This window comes from Dermochelys coriacea, chromosome 7 (assembly GCF_009764565.3).
Source record: "Dermochelys coriacea isolate rDerCor1 chromosome 7, rDerCor1.pri.v4, whole genome shotgun sequence".
Lineage (NCBI taxonomy): Eukaryota > Metazoa > Chordata > Testudines > Dermochelyidae > Dermochelys > Dermochelys coriacea.
In genome coordinates, this window is record NC_050074.1 from 41,438,281 (window position 1) to 41,453,597 (window position 15,317).

General features: G+C 39.7%; 2 protein-coding genes across 4 annotated transcripts in view; one reads left to right on the plus strand and one right to left on the minus strand.

The window, feature by feature from the left end:
• LOC119859060 (centromere protein P) overlaps positions 1-15,317 on the plus strand; it is a 327,648-nt gene that overhangs the window by 69,802 nt on the left and 242,529 nt on the right. The window lies entirely within an intron of this gene.
• Positions 11,879-15,317, minus strand: part of OMD (osteomodulin) — a 30,582-nt gene continuing 27,143 nt past the window's right edge. For both annotated transcript variants that reach the window (XM_038410698.2, XM_038410699.2), the window contains exons 3-4: positions 13,493-14,455; positions 11,879-12,711 (exon numbers count right to left, since the gene is read on the minus strand). In XM_038410698.2, coding sequence (XP_038266626.1) covers positions 12,401-12,711; positions 13,493-14,432 — 1,251 coding nt within the window. In that variant the 5' untranslated portion in view covers positions 14,433-14,455 and the 3' untranslated portion in view covers positions 11,879-12,400. The remainder of the gene's footprint in view (positions 12,712-13,492; positions 14,456-15,317) is intronic.

Sequence of the window (15,317 nt, forward strand, 5' to 3'; positions counted from 1 at the left end):
CTTGACCTCGGAAATTCTAAGATAGACTGCTGCTAGTGGACCACTCCATTGATTGTCCTGTAGGAGATAAATGTTGGGTCTTCAGTAATCAATATTGTGACTCTTAAAGGCCCTCTCCCTTTACTTCTCCTTCACAATTCACTTTGTATACAGATGATCAGCAACCGAAAAAGTATGATGAACGGAAGCTTAACACAGTGCCTGTGGAAACTGGGCTCTGAATTGGAACAACTGCAAGTAAAACAGGTTTATTCCACTGTAGATTTATGTGCTCCCAGTGCAATTGAGTCAGAAACTTTTGCTAGCAATACCATTGGGGTGGTGCATGTGCCCTATACATCTTCATGCTTGCAACTGAGGGATTAAGGGGCAGGACCGCCTTGACTCCTCATTTTCATCTCATCAGCTGTGCTAAAGGTTGGAGCTTCCTGTTCTTCTTCAAGCAATAGTCCCTATATGTATTCCACACATGCGTAAGCATGCGCACAATGCGCCCGAGTCCAGAAATGTCTTCAAAGTAGTGTCCAGTGACCACATATGCACAGCAGCTCTCCTCATGCGCCCAATTTAGGGTATAAGGCAGTTTAGGTGACATGTCTCCTGTTCCTCCTTCGCACTGTATGGCCTGAGTTGGAATTGTGTCCTCCTTTGCTGTTGCAGAACTTGTAAAAATTTAATTGGAAATAGTTTATATCTTAAGAATTTTAGTTAGTATAAAGTTTAGTACTGAATAGCATACCTCCCCAGCTGGGGGGGGGGGGGAAATCCTCCTGGTACTGGGACTATGCCAGGGTCCTGGTATTCAAAACTGCGTCTCCTGCTCTCGCTCCTTGTCCTTCAGCGATGAGCATCACCAATGTCTGTTCTGTCTTGGGGAGGCACATACCTCTGCTAAGTGCAGTATCTGCAAATCCTTCCTGCCCAGAACTAGAGAGGCCCAGGAGCTCTGACTGAAAAAGTTGCTAATGGAAGAGGCTATGATGCCCCACTTGGACCCAGGCCCAGGAGACACCCCCCCCCCCCCATACATTGGCCTGAGCTGACCAGCAGGGCCCCTCCAAGCATGAGCCTCAGAGCAGAGCCCTTACCATCGAATCCCAAGGACTCATCACACAAGTCTTCCCATGAGAGCAAGGGTACTTGCATGGGCATAAGGACAGAGCCCCACAGTGGACGGTCCAAATCTCCAAGCCAGTCCAGATCAGGTAAGATGTCACATATGGAACTCACAGAACTGGCTCTGCCAAAGAACTCCAGGCTGGAGGGTAAGGCATGGAAGAAGAGGGATGTGCTGGTTCTGATAGTGACTGCAGTACCAGGGCGCAAAGACAGACACTTGCTAGTCCTATCCACGAGTGCAGGTCTGGACTCATTGTTGTACTGGCTTGTTTATCCATAGACCGTCTGGCTAGCTGAATTGGGCCTGTCAGGTCTCTCTATTGGAACTCCTCAGACTTTGGGCTGTGCAGAGACCTTTGTAATGCCAGGGGATATGTTCTTCCTCTATCCGCAGTCTCCACTCCTTTCAGACCCTGCCCTCCTGAGAGATGTCCTTAACCCAGAGGAGGGATCAGCACTGTTGTCTCAGGAGAGACCCCATCTCCATCTTCTGGGCTGGAGCGCCTTGGTACCAATGGTTCTGCCATTACCAGTGAAACTGTCGAAGGAGTCAGAGGAGGTAGCTGTACCAGTATCTCCCCGAAGCCAGAGAAGTCCTGGCAGAGAGCCAAGACATTACTATCCCTCTGGCTACGACCCTTAGTATAGACACCTCATATTGATTCCCATAGGGGCTACCACAACTGGTGCATCCTTCCTTCGTGCCTTTTTGGGGCCCTTGGTACCCCTATGGCAAGTGCCTGGATCCCTCTCAGGAGTTGTACCACTCCTCCCCTTCTTCTTAGCCAGTTCTGCTGGTTCCAGTGAGAGCCTTCTAATCATCCCTGGATGACGCGGTCACTTCTTTGTTGCTGTCTCCATTGGATGACCACTGTCAATATCAGTTGTTGCAGAGGGTCACTGAATCCCTCTAGAGGAGGACCAGGACCTTCCGCATAGACTCCTGGACATTTTTACAACCACAGGGACTGACCAGGGTGGCCTTCCCAATCAGTGAGGTCATATTAGAACCAACCAGAACTGTTTGGCACACACTAGCATCTTGTGCCCCTACACAAAAAAGAGCAGAAAGACGCTTCTAATCCTGCTTCTAATTCTTTGGTGATACAAGTGGCTACAGAGGGAGCTCAGCCACGCTACCAAAAATCTCCTCCAACATATAAGGGGTCAAGGAGACTGGACCTCTTAGGCAGGAAGGTTTTCTCTTCTGTGGGCCTCCAATTTTGTATTGCTAATTACCGAGCCTTATTAGCAAAATATGATTTTAACACACTACTAGTCTTGTCTAATTTAAAGACAAGCTACCCATGGAAGACTGAGCCCAATTCCAGTCCTCTCCGGATAACGGGAAGTTGGTACAAAGGTGGTTCCACAGGCTGTGGTTTAGGCCACTGATACAGCATCCAGATCTCTGTCCACAGGACTGGTCATGCAAAGTGCCTTGAGACTTCAGTCTTGGGCTTCCCTGGAGAGATCCAAAATATTATCAAAGACCTCTACTTCGACTACTCCAACCTTTTTAATGAAAAGACAGATGAATCTCTACATTCTCTAAAAGACTCAGGATCCACGCTGCAAACTCTGGGGATTTAAACTCCAGCCCCCTGGAAGAAATACCGGAAACAGCCCTTTCAACCACAACTACCCCCTTTGCATATCCCAAACTCCCAGTATCCACCTGAACCTCTTCATAAGTGATAGTGGATTCAGAGGTCCTGTTTCTCGGCTCACTCCACCACTCCAGTCTTTCCCAACCACAGGCCAGAGGATATTTTTGACATACACATCAAGATCCATGTACCACCACTGCCAACTACTTCTCCTCCTGTCATCTTTGGAGGCTATCTTATCCTGGATCTTTGGCAGCTCAACATCTTTATCCAAAAGTTTAAATTAAGGATAACACTGGCACCTTTAATCCCCTCCCTTCAGGAGGGAGTGTGGTTTGCAGCTCTCAACATGAAGGATGAATATTTTCATGTGGACATTCACCCATCACAGAGGAAGGTCCTACGTTTCATGGTTGTCCAACAGCATTACCAGTTCCACATCCTTCACTTTGGACTCTTGACAGCATATTGGGCATTCCTGAAAGTTTTGCTGTGGTAGAGTCCCAGATTAGATGTCAGGGATATACAGAATTTCCATACCTTGGATAACTGTCTCCTTGTAGGCCAATCTCGCCAAGAGTTTATATCAGTAACAATTTCTTCAGCAACTCCTTGCCACCTTAAGTGTTTGCATAAATGAAGACAAATCTGTTTTGTCACCTACAAAGACAATAACTTTTTAGGCACACTGCTAGGCTCAATGTCTGTGAGAGCATTCCTCCCCAAAGACAGATTTTATGCGATGACCCACATGATCTCTCTCATCACCTGCGAACCTCAAACCATGGGACATCGGTGCCTCTCCCTGTTAGGCTTGTACCTATGTGACATCTTTCCTGCAACTCCACCTGTGGTGCCTACAAACTTAGTTCCACTTGAACTACTGACCTGAGCAGGGATCATAGATTCCCAGGTCACCATTCCCTCCAGAGTTCTCACTTGGTGATCCAACCCAAACAAAGCCTCCCATGCTGGGGGCAACCATCTTGATGGATGCCTCCCTTACAAGGTGGGGCGCTCACTTGGACTGCTACACTGCTCTGGTACATGGAGCCCCCGAGAGGTCAGGCTACATGTAAACTTACTGGAGCTAAGAAGAATCTGCCTGGCGTATGAGGCCTTTCTTCCCTCATATGCTCACTTCACATACAGATAATGTCAGACAATATCACCATAGTGATATAAACAAACAGGGAGGGGTGAGGTCTTGTCCCCTCTGCCTGGAAGCAATCAGACTTTGGAACTGGTGTATCAGAAATTATATCATCAGGTCGCATACCTCTCAAATGTTAAGAATTTCCTGGCGAACCTACTAAGCAGAAGCTTTTCTGCAGACTATGAATGGGCAATCGATGACAGTGTCTTAACCACCATAGTTGCACAATGGGGAACTCGACTGAGACCTTTTGCGTCCCAGGCAAACAGAAGCTTCCCATGTTGTGGTCCAGGGGAGCCACAGACCAAGACTCTGAGAGAGGTGCTCTCCTAGGCAGATGCGCCTTTACTCCCATCCCTCTACTACCACAAGTTACATGAAAGATCTGAAAGAGAAAGCTACCATCACCCAACTGATCCAGACAGTTAGAACATAAGAACAGGCATACTGGGTCAGACTAAAGGACCATCTAGCCCAGTATCCTGTCTTCTGACAGTGGCCAATGCCAGGTGCCCCAGAGGGAATAAACAGAACAGGTAATCATCAAGTGATCCTTCCCTTCGTCCATTCCCAGCTTCTGGCAAACAGAGGCTAGAGACACCATCCCTGCCTATGCTGGCTAATAGCCATTGATGGACATATCCTCCATGAATGTATCTAGTTCTTTTTTGAACCCTGTTATAGTCTTGGCCTTCATAATATCCTCTGGCAAAGAGTTCCACAGGTTGACTGTGTGTTGTGTGAAGAAATACTTCCTTTTGTCTGTTTTAAACCTGCTGCCTGTTAATTTCATTTGGTGACCCCTACTTCTTGTGTTTATGAGAAGGAGTAAATAACACTTCCTTATTTACTTTCTCCAAACCAATCATGATTTTATAGACTTCCATCATATCCCCCCCTTAGTCGTCTCTTTTCCTAGCTGAGAAGTCCCACTTTTATTAATTTCTCCTCGTAGGGAAGCCGTTCCATACCCCTGATAATTTTTGTTGCCCTTTTCTGAACCTTTTCCAATTCCAATATATCTTTTCTGAGATGGGACGACCACATCTGCACGCTGTATTCCAGATGTAGGCATACCATGGATTTATATGGAGGCAATATATTTTCTGTCTTATTATCTATCCATTGATGATTCACAACATTCTGTTCGCTTTTTGGGCCGCCACTACACATTGAGTGGATGTTTTCAGAGAACTATCCACAATGACTCCAAGCTCTCTTTCTTGAAGGATAACAGCTAATTTAGACCCCATCTTTTTATATGTATAGTTGGTATTATGTTTTCCAGTGTGCATTACTTTGCAATTATCAACATTGAATCTCATCTGCCATTTTGTTGCCCAGTCACTGAGTTTTGAGAGATCCTTTTGGAGCTCTTGGCAATCTGCTTGGGTCTTAACTATCTTGAGTAGTTTTGTATCATCTGCAAGTTTTGCCACCTCACTGTTTGCCCCTTTCTCCAGATCATTTATGAATATGTTGATTAGGACTGGTCCCAGTACAGATACCACTCTTTACCTCTCTCCATTCTGAAAACTGACCATTTATTCCTACCCTTTTTTTCCTATCTTTTAACCAGTTACCAGTCTATGAGAGGACCTTCCCTCTTATCCCATGACTGCTTACTTTGCTTAAGAACCTTTGGTGAGGGACCTTGTCAAGGCTTTCTGAAAATCTAAGTATGCTGTATCCACTGGATCCCCCTTGTCCACGTACTTGTTGACCCCCCTCAAAGTATACTAGTAGATTGGTGAGGCATGATTTCCCTTTACAAATTCCATGTTGACTCTCTTCCTCAACAAATTATGTTCATCTATGTGTCTGACAATATTGTTCTTGACTATAGTTTCAACCAGTTTGCCCGGTACTGAAGTCTGACTTACTGGCCTGTATTTGCCGGGATCACCTCTGGAAGCCCTTTTTAAAAATTAGCTATCCTCCAGTTATTTGGTAGACAAGCTGATTTAAATGATACATTCCAGACTACGGTTAGTATTTCTGCAATTTCACATTTGAGTTCCTTCAGAACTCTTGGGTGAATACCATCTGGTGTTTTCCTTACGTTTTGTTTTTCACTTCCTCCCCTATATTTTCTTTTCCCAGTCTGTTCTTTGCTGAGAAAGGGATAATTTGCCTCACACATCCTCAACCCTGACATGTGAGATGCTACAGTATTTCCATATACTGACAATAAAAATGAAGTTGGAATAATGTCACTAGTCCTGGTAACTATAGCACAGGAACATAGGATATGCTTTACTCATCTATTTAGCCTGACTTCCTGGGTTACTAGAGTTCTAAAAATTTGGTAAAATAACTTTTAAGAGAATGATAAATGCACATTTTATCATATATTTCCAGAGTTCATCACACAGCTGTCAGAAGCTCATATGCAATTGGATTTGTGTGTATGTGTATTATAGTAGATATGTAAAATCTCCACAAGTGGCAAAGTTAACTTTCTCACATTAGTAATGTGAAGAAGTTGTTAGCTGTTTAGAAGCAGCTTTGGGATGCAATCTGGTACAAACTCACTACAGCTTCCTTTCATGTTCTTTGCGTCGGAAATTCCATTATTTATTTGCTTGCAGAGTACAATTTTAAAAACAAATATAAAAAGGAAACAGATTCAAGTTATTACATATTTCAGTGGAATGTGAATATATTAAAAGCAATCAGAAAAGTTGAAATAAAAAAATCTGTTGGATGTGAAGCAAATACTTTCTTATGTGACTTTTTTTAATATATCAAGATATTGAAGTAAATGTCACAAAAATGCTTAATCGTTTTAGAAGGACTTAAAAAGGATCTGAATGCTTTTAGGACTAAAGGAAAGAATGGAGACTAAAAATAAGTTAGCATTTTTTTTTACTGCAACAGTGTTCACGAACAATTGTAATGTAAATGAGGCAAAATTTCTATATTTGTCATTTTTGCTTCTAGTTTTAAGAACTTTGTTCTGGTAAAAATATTGTTTTAAAATTTCATGTTTTTGATTTAATTGGTTCAATACATTTAACTATGACTACAGGTTATCAACATTTCTAAAAATACGCCATAATAAAGTCAAACTGGCTGTACTGTTGAGTAATAATGAAAAATAACTATCCTAGCCATTATAAATCTTAAAGTATTTTACAAAGCTGGTAAAGTATCATAATCCCCCTTTATGTGATTGAAACGAATAAACCATAAATCTGCAAAATGACTTGCCCAAGGCTAGAAGCAGAGCCCAGATCTCTTGGTTGCTAGTCATATGCAACTTCCACATCATGCAACCACTTCCTTCAGTTATTAGAGTGAAACCTGTTGAAGCAGCCCTGTGATGGCTTTTATTATTTGTTGACTGTTGGAACAGGAAGCATTGTAATGCAGATTTCATTTTACACTTTCATTTTAGCTGTGTTTTTCTTTTGAAAATAAACTCTCATAACCATCTGAACAAACTAAAATACTAAAGGCAAATGTATCAGAAGCAGAAGTCAGCTGTTTGAATACTACTTTTAGACATTTCTTTTGCAGTCATTTGTGAGTAAACAAAAGCTTTTCTTTCCTGGCCATCTTTTTTGGTTGTTAACTATACATGTCATGTTTCTGGATATGTCACTGGGTTACTACAAAATCTAGTGTAATATAAAGTGGAAAAAAAGAAGAATGCTTGAAGGGACTTCAAATTTAATAGTTGTGAAGACAGAAATAAAATTAGCAGGTGGTCATAGGAACATATTTAAGTGTATATATTCTTGAGAGAAGAAGTATGTGCTAATACTGAGAAGCCATGTCAACATGTTATTACTATAAAGTTAATAATCAATCTCTTGAATTTGTAGTATCCAGGTATGCACACTTTTTAATATCCAAATTTCAGTTTTTATTTGTTGGATTTACTGTAGGTATAAAACACAAAATTGAAACTAAATTTTATGTTAGTCTTAAAGTGTCAGCAGTTTAAGGAAGCATGTACAATGTTTCTAACTATGCTATATTTAAGTGGTCTTAATGTTAGATTTAAAAAAATGGCTGCCTAAATTGACTCTCATGTTTTAAAAATAGTAGTCTAAAATTATAATGCATACAGAAAAAGAGAAAAGTCATGATACATAGTGTTTTCCAGAAGTTAGTAAGCTATATGTTAATATGCAATATAATATATATAATATAATATAATATATATTATAATATATAATATAATATTTAATAAAATATGTAATTTTAAAATAATTCAAAAGTATGTAAAGTTGGCAAATTTTTAATCCTAGATTTAAAGAATTTATTGTATGTACAGATTTTTTTTCTATATGGCTTCAAAAGAGCTTTTTAGGTTGACAAATATATTAAGAAAGGCCATAACAAAGGAAGACAATTGTTATGCTATTAATCTGTGCGGTTACCATGAAGATGAAAGGGGCAATTATCAGGTGTAAATTTTTAACAGTGAGAGAAATTAAACATTGGAACAGTTTGCAAAGGTTGTGGTGGATTGTCCATCACTGACAATTTTTAAACAAGATTGGATTTTTTTTCTAAAATATGTGCCCTAGGAATTATTTTTGGGAAGTTCTATGGGTTTGTTTTATAGGAGGTCAGATTTGGTTATTGCAATAGTCCTTTCTGGCCTTGGACTCTGTGGATCTTTTACTGTGAAGTCTGTGTTTCATTGAGTGGTTCTGATTGATTTTCAAGATCTTTTCATCTTATGAATGAAGAGAATAGAGGGGTGAAAAATTGATATTTTGCTTTAAAACGCCTAAAAATTAGTCTTAAATGTAGATTTTAATAAATTTTGTTTGTCTTTGTAAACAATAAAAATTGTTGTTTAATAAACATGACATCCCAGAATATACACAGTTTTATTTGGATTTTTTGTAAAGTAATGCTGTCCTGCATCATTAATGTAGTATTTCTGTTGTCTTAATTCAGAAGATCTTACGGAATTGGATGCTGCTTTGTAAAGTTTTCAGTTCTGCATTCATGTCTTTCTTGTGCAGATGGCAAGTTATCCATAACAGAACAAAGGGTTTCTCAGGAAATTAGGGATAGATTTAGCAAAGTAGAAGATGTGAATGAATGAAGATGAAAAAGCATCTCATAATATTCTACCTTACATAATCACAATTCATCAGTTTCATCAGAGGTAATGTACAAAACTCCCCATGGCAAAAGCATGTATATTGAATATTTGTAAGATGGATGTCTGAAAGTAGCTCAACGTCTAGGTCAGTATGGGAATAAAGTAACACTGATATACCAGAGTCCAACACACAAATTTCATCACCTTTTTAGAGGGAGACCCTACATTAATATTCAAAGTGCTTAAAATACAACAAAAAGCATGAAATGATTAATTTTATTAAAATAATTTGAAATAATGGAGAGGTAGAACATAAATATTTTTTCCTGTATTGAGTTTTCTTAAATAACAAGCAAAAACATATCTCAAAGACCTGGACACTGAATCACTGGATGCTCACAAAAACTGATCAACTAAAACCTGTTTTTATAAAGGAGATGCACTGGTAGATTTACAAGCAGAAGATATTTGGTATCTTTATACAATTCATAGGGAACTGTTTAAAAAAAAAAGATTTAAATTTTCTAAAGTATTAGAACAAATATGCGTATTGTGCATCCAGTTGAAAATGAAACTACAGACACAGAAAGCACAGAGGTGTCTGAAAAATTAAAAAGGCATAAAAACCCTCAGCTGTATGGTTTAAACAGGGTTGAAAGTAAACGTCTTTTTTTTTGTCCAATGTGCATAGCATTATTCTTATTTAGTTAGTTTTTTTGGTGTATATTTTAACCACCAGTGCTGCTTTTCTAAAGGATGATTTGTAATACTTTCCTGTGTCACCCAGGATACGTTCTCTTATGAAACAAAAGCCAGTTTTCTGCAAGTACTGTTTAAAAGAACAAAATATGTAGTATGTGCTTTTGAATGTATAATGGCACAGAAAGTAAAGTAATATAACTTGTTCATGTATGAAAAAAAGGAATAAGGAATAAAACCTATATCTAGTTATTGTGCAAGTTAGATCAGAAAGTATTTATTTTTACGTCTGTTTAATGTTGCTATGTTTTATATAACAACGGCTAATTCTCTCTAATTCTAATGTTGCAATACTGCATTAAATTCAAACTTTATTAAAAAAAAGAAAAGGAGTACTTGTGGCACCTTAGAGACTAACAAATTTATTAGAGCATAAGCTTTCGTGAGCTACAGCTCACTTCATCGGATGCATTTGGTGGAAAAAACAGAGGAGAGATTTATACACACACACACACACACACACACACACACACAGAGAACATGAAACAATGGGTTTATCATACACACTGTAAGGAGAGTGATCACTTAAGATAAGCCATCACCAGCAGCAGGGGGGGGAAGGAGGAAAATCTTTCATGGTGACAAGCAGGTAGGCTAATTCCAGCAGTTAACAAGAATATCAGAGGAACAGTGGGGGGTGGGGTGGGAGGGAGAAATACCATGGGGAAATAGTTTTACTTTGTGTAATGACTCATCCATTCCCAGTCTCTATTCAAGCCTAAATTAATTGTATCCAGTTTGCAAATTAATTCCAATTCAGCAGTCACTCGTTGGAGTCTGTTTTTGAAGCTTTTTTGTTGAAGGATAGCCGCTCTTAGGTCTGTGATCGAGTGACCAGAGAGATTGAAGTGTTCTCCAACTGGTTTTTGAATGTTATAATTCTTGACGTCTGATTTGTGTCCATTCATTCTTTTACGTAGAGACTGTCCAGTTTGGCCAATGTACATGGCAGAGGGGCATTGCTGGCACATGATGGCATATATCACATTGGTAGATGCGCAGGTGAACGAGCCTCTGATAGTGTGGCTGATGTGATTAGGCCCTATGATGGTATCCCCTGAATAGATATGTGGACAGAGTTGGCAACGGGCTTTGTTGCAAGGATAGGTTCCTAGGTTAGTGGTTCTGTTGTGTGGTGTGTGGTTGCTGGTGAGTATTTGCTTCAGATTTGGGGGCTGTCTGTAAGCAAGGACTGGTCTGTCTCCCAAGATCTGTGAGAGCGATGGGTCGTCCTTCAGGATAGGTTGTAGATCCTTGATGATGCGTTGGAGAGGTTTTAGTTGGGGGCTGAAGGTGATGGCTAGTGGCGTTCTGTTGTTTTCTTTGTTGGGCCTGTCCTGTAGTAGGTGACTTCTGGGTACTCTTCTGGCTCTGTCAATCTGTTTCTTCACTTCAGCAGGTGGGTATTGTAGTTGTAGGAATGCACGATAGAGATCTTGTAGGTGTTTGTCTCTGTCTGAGGGGTTGGAGCAAATGCGGTTATATCGTAGCGCTTGGCTGTAGACAATGGATCGAGTGGTATGATCTGGATGAAAGCTAGAGGCATGTAGGTACGAATAGCGGTCAGTAGGTTTCCGATATAGGGTGGTGTTTATGTGACCATCGCTTATTAGCACCGTAGTGTCCAGGAAGTGGATCTCTTGTGTGGACTGGTCCAGGCTGAGGTTGATGGTGGGATGGAAATTGTTGAAATCATGGTGGAATTCCTCAAGAGCTTCTTTTCCATGGGTCCAGATGATGATGTCATCAATGTAGCGCAAGTAGAGTAGGGGTATTAGGGGACGAGAGCTGAGGAAGCGTTGTTCTAAGTCAGCCATAAAAATGTTGGCATACTGTGGGGCCATGCGGGTACCCATCGCAGTGCCGCTGATTTGAAGATATACATTGTCACCAAATGTGAAATAGTTATGGGTCAGGACAAAGTTGTCTGGCTATGTAGACTCCCTCCTCAGGCCCTTCGTTACCAGCACTCCCAGCTATCTTCGAGACACCACTGACTTCCTGAGGAAACTACAGTCCATTGGTGATCTTCCTAAAAACACCATCCTAGCCACTATGGATGTAGAAGCCCTCTACACCAACATTCCACACAAAGATGGACTACAAGCCGTCAGGAACAGTATCCCCGATACTGTCACGGCTAACCTGGTGGCTGAACTTTGTGACTTTGTCCTGACCCATAACTATTTCACATTTGGTGACAATGTATACCTTCAAATCAGCGGCACTGCGATGGGTACCCGCATGGCCCCACAGTATGCCAACATTTTTATTGCTGACTTAGAACAGCATTTTTTCTCAGATTAAGAGCATTTATATTCTTTCAGTTATGTTAAACCAAAACCACTCAGTATAAATTTAAAATTAAAATCAACACAAATATATGCAAAAGGTTTAGCCCAAATTGCAAAATTAGCATAACCAAGTTCTCTTCCGAGTTGGAATGTGAGTGAGAGGGAAAGGGTAATGATTGGTACAGTCAAGGATTAGTTGACTCAACTAATAATTAGTTGCCATGAAAAGGTTAGAAAGCATTGTTGGATATACTAGGAATCTGATCTAACCACTATTGAGCTGATACAGAAAAATTGTTTACATAGTTCATATTGCTCATAACTCCCTTTTAGTGCCCCAAATTATTCACCTCTTTTATATATACTTTCCTTGTACTTTATAATTACTTCATTAAAAGTAAGGATGAAAATAGTCATCTTCTCTTCCTCCTTCTTCATGACCATCTTCTGTTTCATGACCATCTTCTGCTTCATCATATTCTTCTGGTGTTAAAAATCTGCGGACAACTGGAGTTCTCAGTTGTGTTGATTGCCTGGCACTACCTCTTTGTTCACCATAATAAATAATGCGTATGTGGGGAAAGCAGAAGAATGCATATGTGCTTATTGGAGCTGTAAGCTTATTTTGGTCCATCCGAATATAGGTTAAATGATTGATATTCCTTGGATCAATAGAAGGACACATCAAAGTAATATTTACAACTGTAAAAGAGTGAAAAATATTAGTTCAAACATTGAAAATATTAAGAGAACTCAAATTTCTTTAAAATCCACTTTTTTTCATAGCTAGAAACAGGAATAATATCCACCCATGTAACTGATGAAAAATATTGCTATCATCCCGCCTCTTGACTTAAGTTAGAGTTTCAGATATGGAAAAACCAATAACAGAAATAGCTTTTGATCAAGTAGAAGTGGGAAGGTTTGTGGTGTTAAAATGGCCTAAAGTAGATTATTTTAATGTAAGGGAAATGTACTAATAGTGGCCTCTTTCTTTATAAATGTTTATCAGATACCTTTACTACAAACAAGTTTTAAACAATAAGCTAGACTTGTTAGTTGATTTTTATTAGAGGAAGCTGGAGCAGAGTCTGACAGAGAACCTGCTTGGAGGTGATAGGAAGATAGCAGAAGTACAAATCTTCTGCAATGTTTCTTTCATTGAGTGTCCAAGATAATTAACAATTCAGAGCATTCCTTGGGCAAGCTGCAGAACTAGGACTACTATTGAGCCCTATGCCCCAACTGATGGGACCCTCGAAGGGCAGGATGAGGTAACCTGCATCATAGCAAAGCAGAAACCTCCTTGTGTCAGCAAGACTGAATATAGCCCAGTAGTGTTGGTGTTGTGTTTAGGTTAAAAGTCAGTAAGTTTTTGAGTAATAAGCAGAAAAATTATGCAAAAGTAATACAAAAGAAAAAATGTTACAGATATAGAAATACTTCTCTCATTTGTATAAAGGACTAATAATAATCAACGTACATTCAATGTCATTGTCTTCAATATACAAATGCTGAAGACTTCTTGGAATATAGAATGCTTGCTTCAGCTTGTTGTGTCCAAGATTGAGTTCTATAAGGTTGGAAAGGTTAAAAACATTATATGGGACTTCCTGCAGGTTGTTGTGTGACATTCTTAGAGCGGTTATTTTTGGAAGTCTATTGAAATAGTTTTCTGGAATGTAAGAAATGGAGTTATTTTCGAGGGAGAGATATATAAGTGAAAATGGGAGATCAGGAGGCATAGTCTGTAACCTGTTGTTGCATAGGTTGATCTGCAATAGATTTTTCATATTTGAAAAGTATTTTCCTTTGAGTAGGGAGTCATCAAGATAGTTATTGCAGAGATCGAGTATGGTCACATTTACTAATCCTTGCAGGGCATTTCCAGGCAATCTGGAAATCTCATTGAAACTGAGAAAGAGTTGTTCTAGAGAGCTGGGAAGAGGAAATGGAAATTCGTCCAATTTATTGTGTTCTAAGTGAAGTTGCACAAGATTTGAAAGTTTGGCAAAAACACCATGATCAATCATATGAGATTTAATTTTGTTATGGCTTAGGTTAATTTCTCTCAAAGCAGTGGCATTAACAAAAGATTCTGCAGTTACAGCTTTAATGTCATTATGCTGAAGATAGAGTTGTTGGATGTGGGAAGGAATATGTGGTATCATCTTAAGTTTTCGATGGTCACAGTACATTGATAATGGAAAAGTTGGTGGGCAAAAGCATTCTTGAGCACACTTGGCTGGAGTAGGAAAATGAGGAACTACATATTCTACACTGGGATTAAAATGAAAAATAGGTGGGTATTCATCGTCTGGCTCTTGGTCATATTCATCCTCAAAATCATAACCTTCCTGCTGACAAAAGACCATAGCTCCAAATAGAAGAGGGATAATTGATAGTTGACATAGAATCCCCATTTTTTTTGTTTTCCGGTAGTACCCTGTTGAAAAGAAGAAACAAAATTCATAAGTAGATGAAACCATATTTAAATTCCAATATAAGAAAAAAACTATTTTTTAAATGAGGAGAAAATAATTATTGCAGGAAACATAATAATTTAGTTTATAATTACCACCAAAAATTATTATTCTTTCAATTCTGTATTTTCTAAGGCACCTATTAACGTGGACTTCAAACAAGTGAATTACAATCTTTCCATATTTTTTTTCCCTCTCTGGGGCCCAAATCCTAAAGCCCAGGTCAAGCATGGTGCAAGAGGGTTGTATACCAATTGGAGGAGGGAAAAAGGGAATTTTCATCCTCCTCTTTTTCACTCTACAGATTGCACAGACATAGTGTGCGGGAGAGGAGCTTTATGCCCACTATTGCAGCCTGAGGCTATGTCTACATTACTGCTGGATTGATGCTCCGGAGATCAATGCACTGGGGGGTCAATTTAGCGGGTCTAGTGAAGAGCCACTCAATCGACAGCAGAGCACTCCACACGTTACTCACATAGCTGGAGTTGCGTAACTTCGGTCAACTTACTGCAGTAGTGGCGACGTAGCCTGAGAATTGCACTGGGTGCTGCATTCCTTTCAAGGTGAACAGGGGCATTTGCTAATGGAGGCACAGGCCACAGCCCTAAAATTCCACTTCAGAGTGATGTGGGTAGAGTTTCTATGGAGTACAGTAAACATCCTGATGATCTAACTAGTTCCACAGACTGCTGGGTTTCCTATGCTTGTTGGAGTCTGTGGGCAGTTTTTACTCCACAATCTGAATGAGGGAATGGGCATGCAATATAAATAATTAAGAAAATACAATTATGTCTAATACCATCTTGGTAGTTTTTAGCTAAC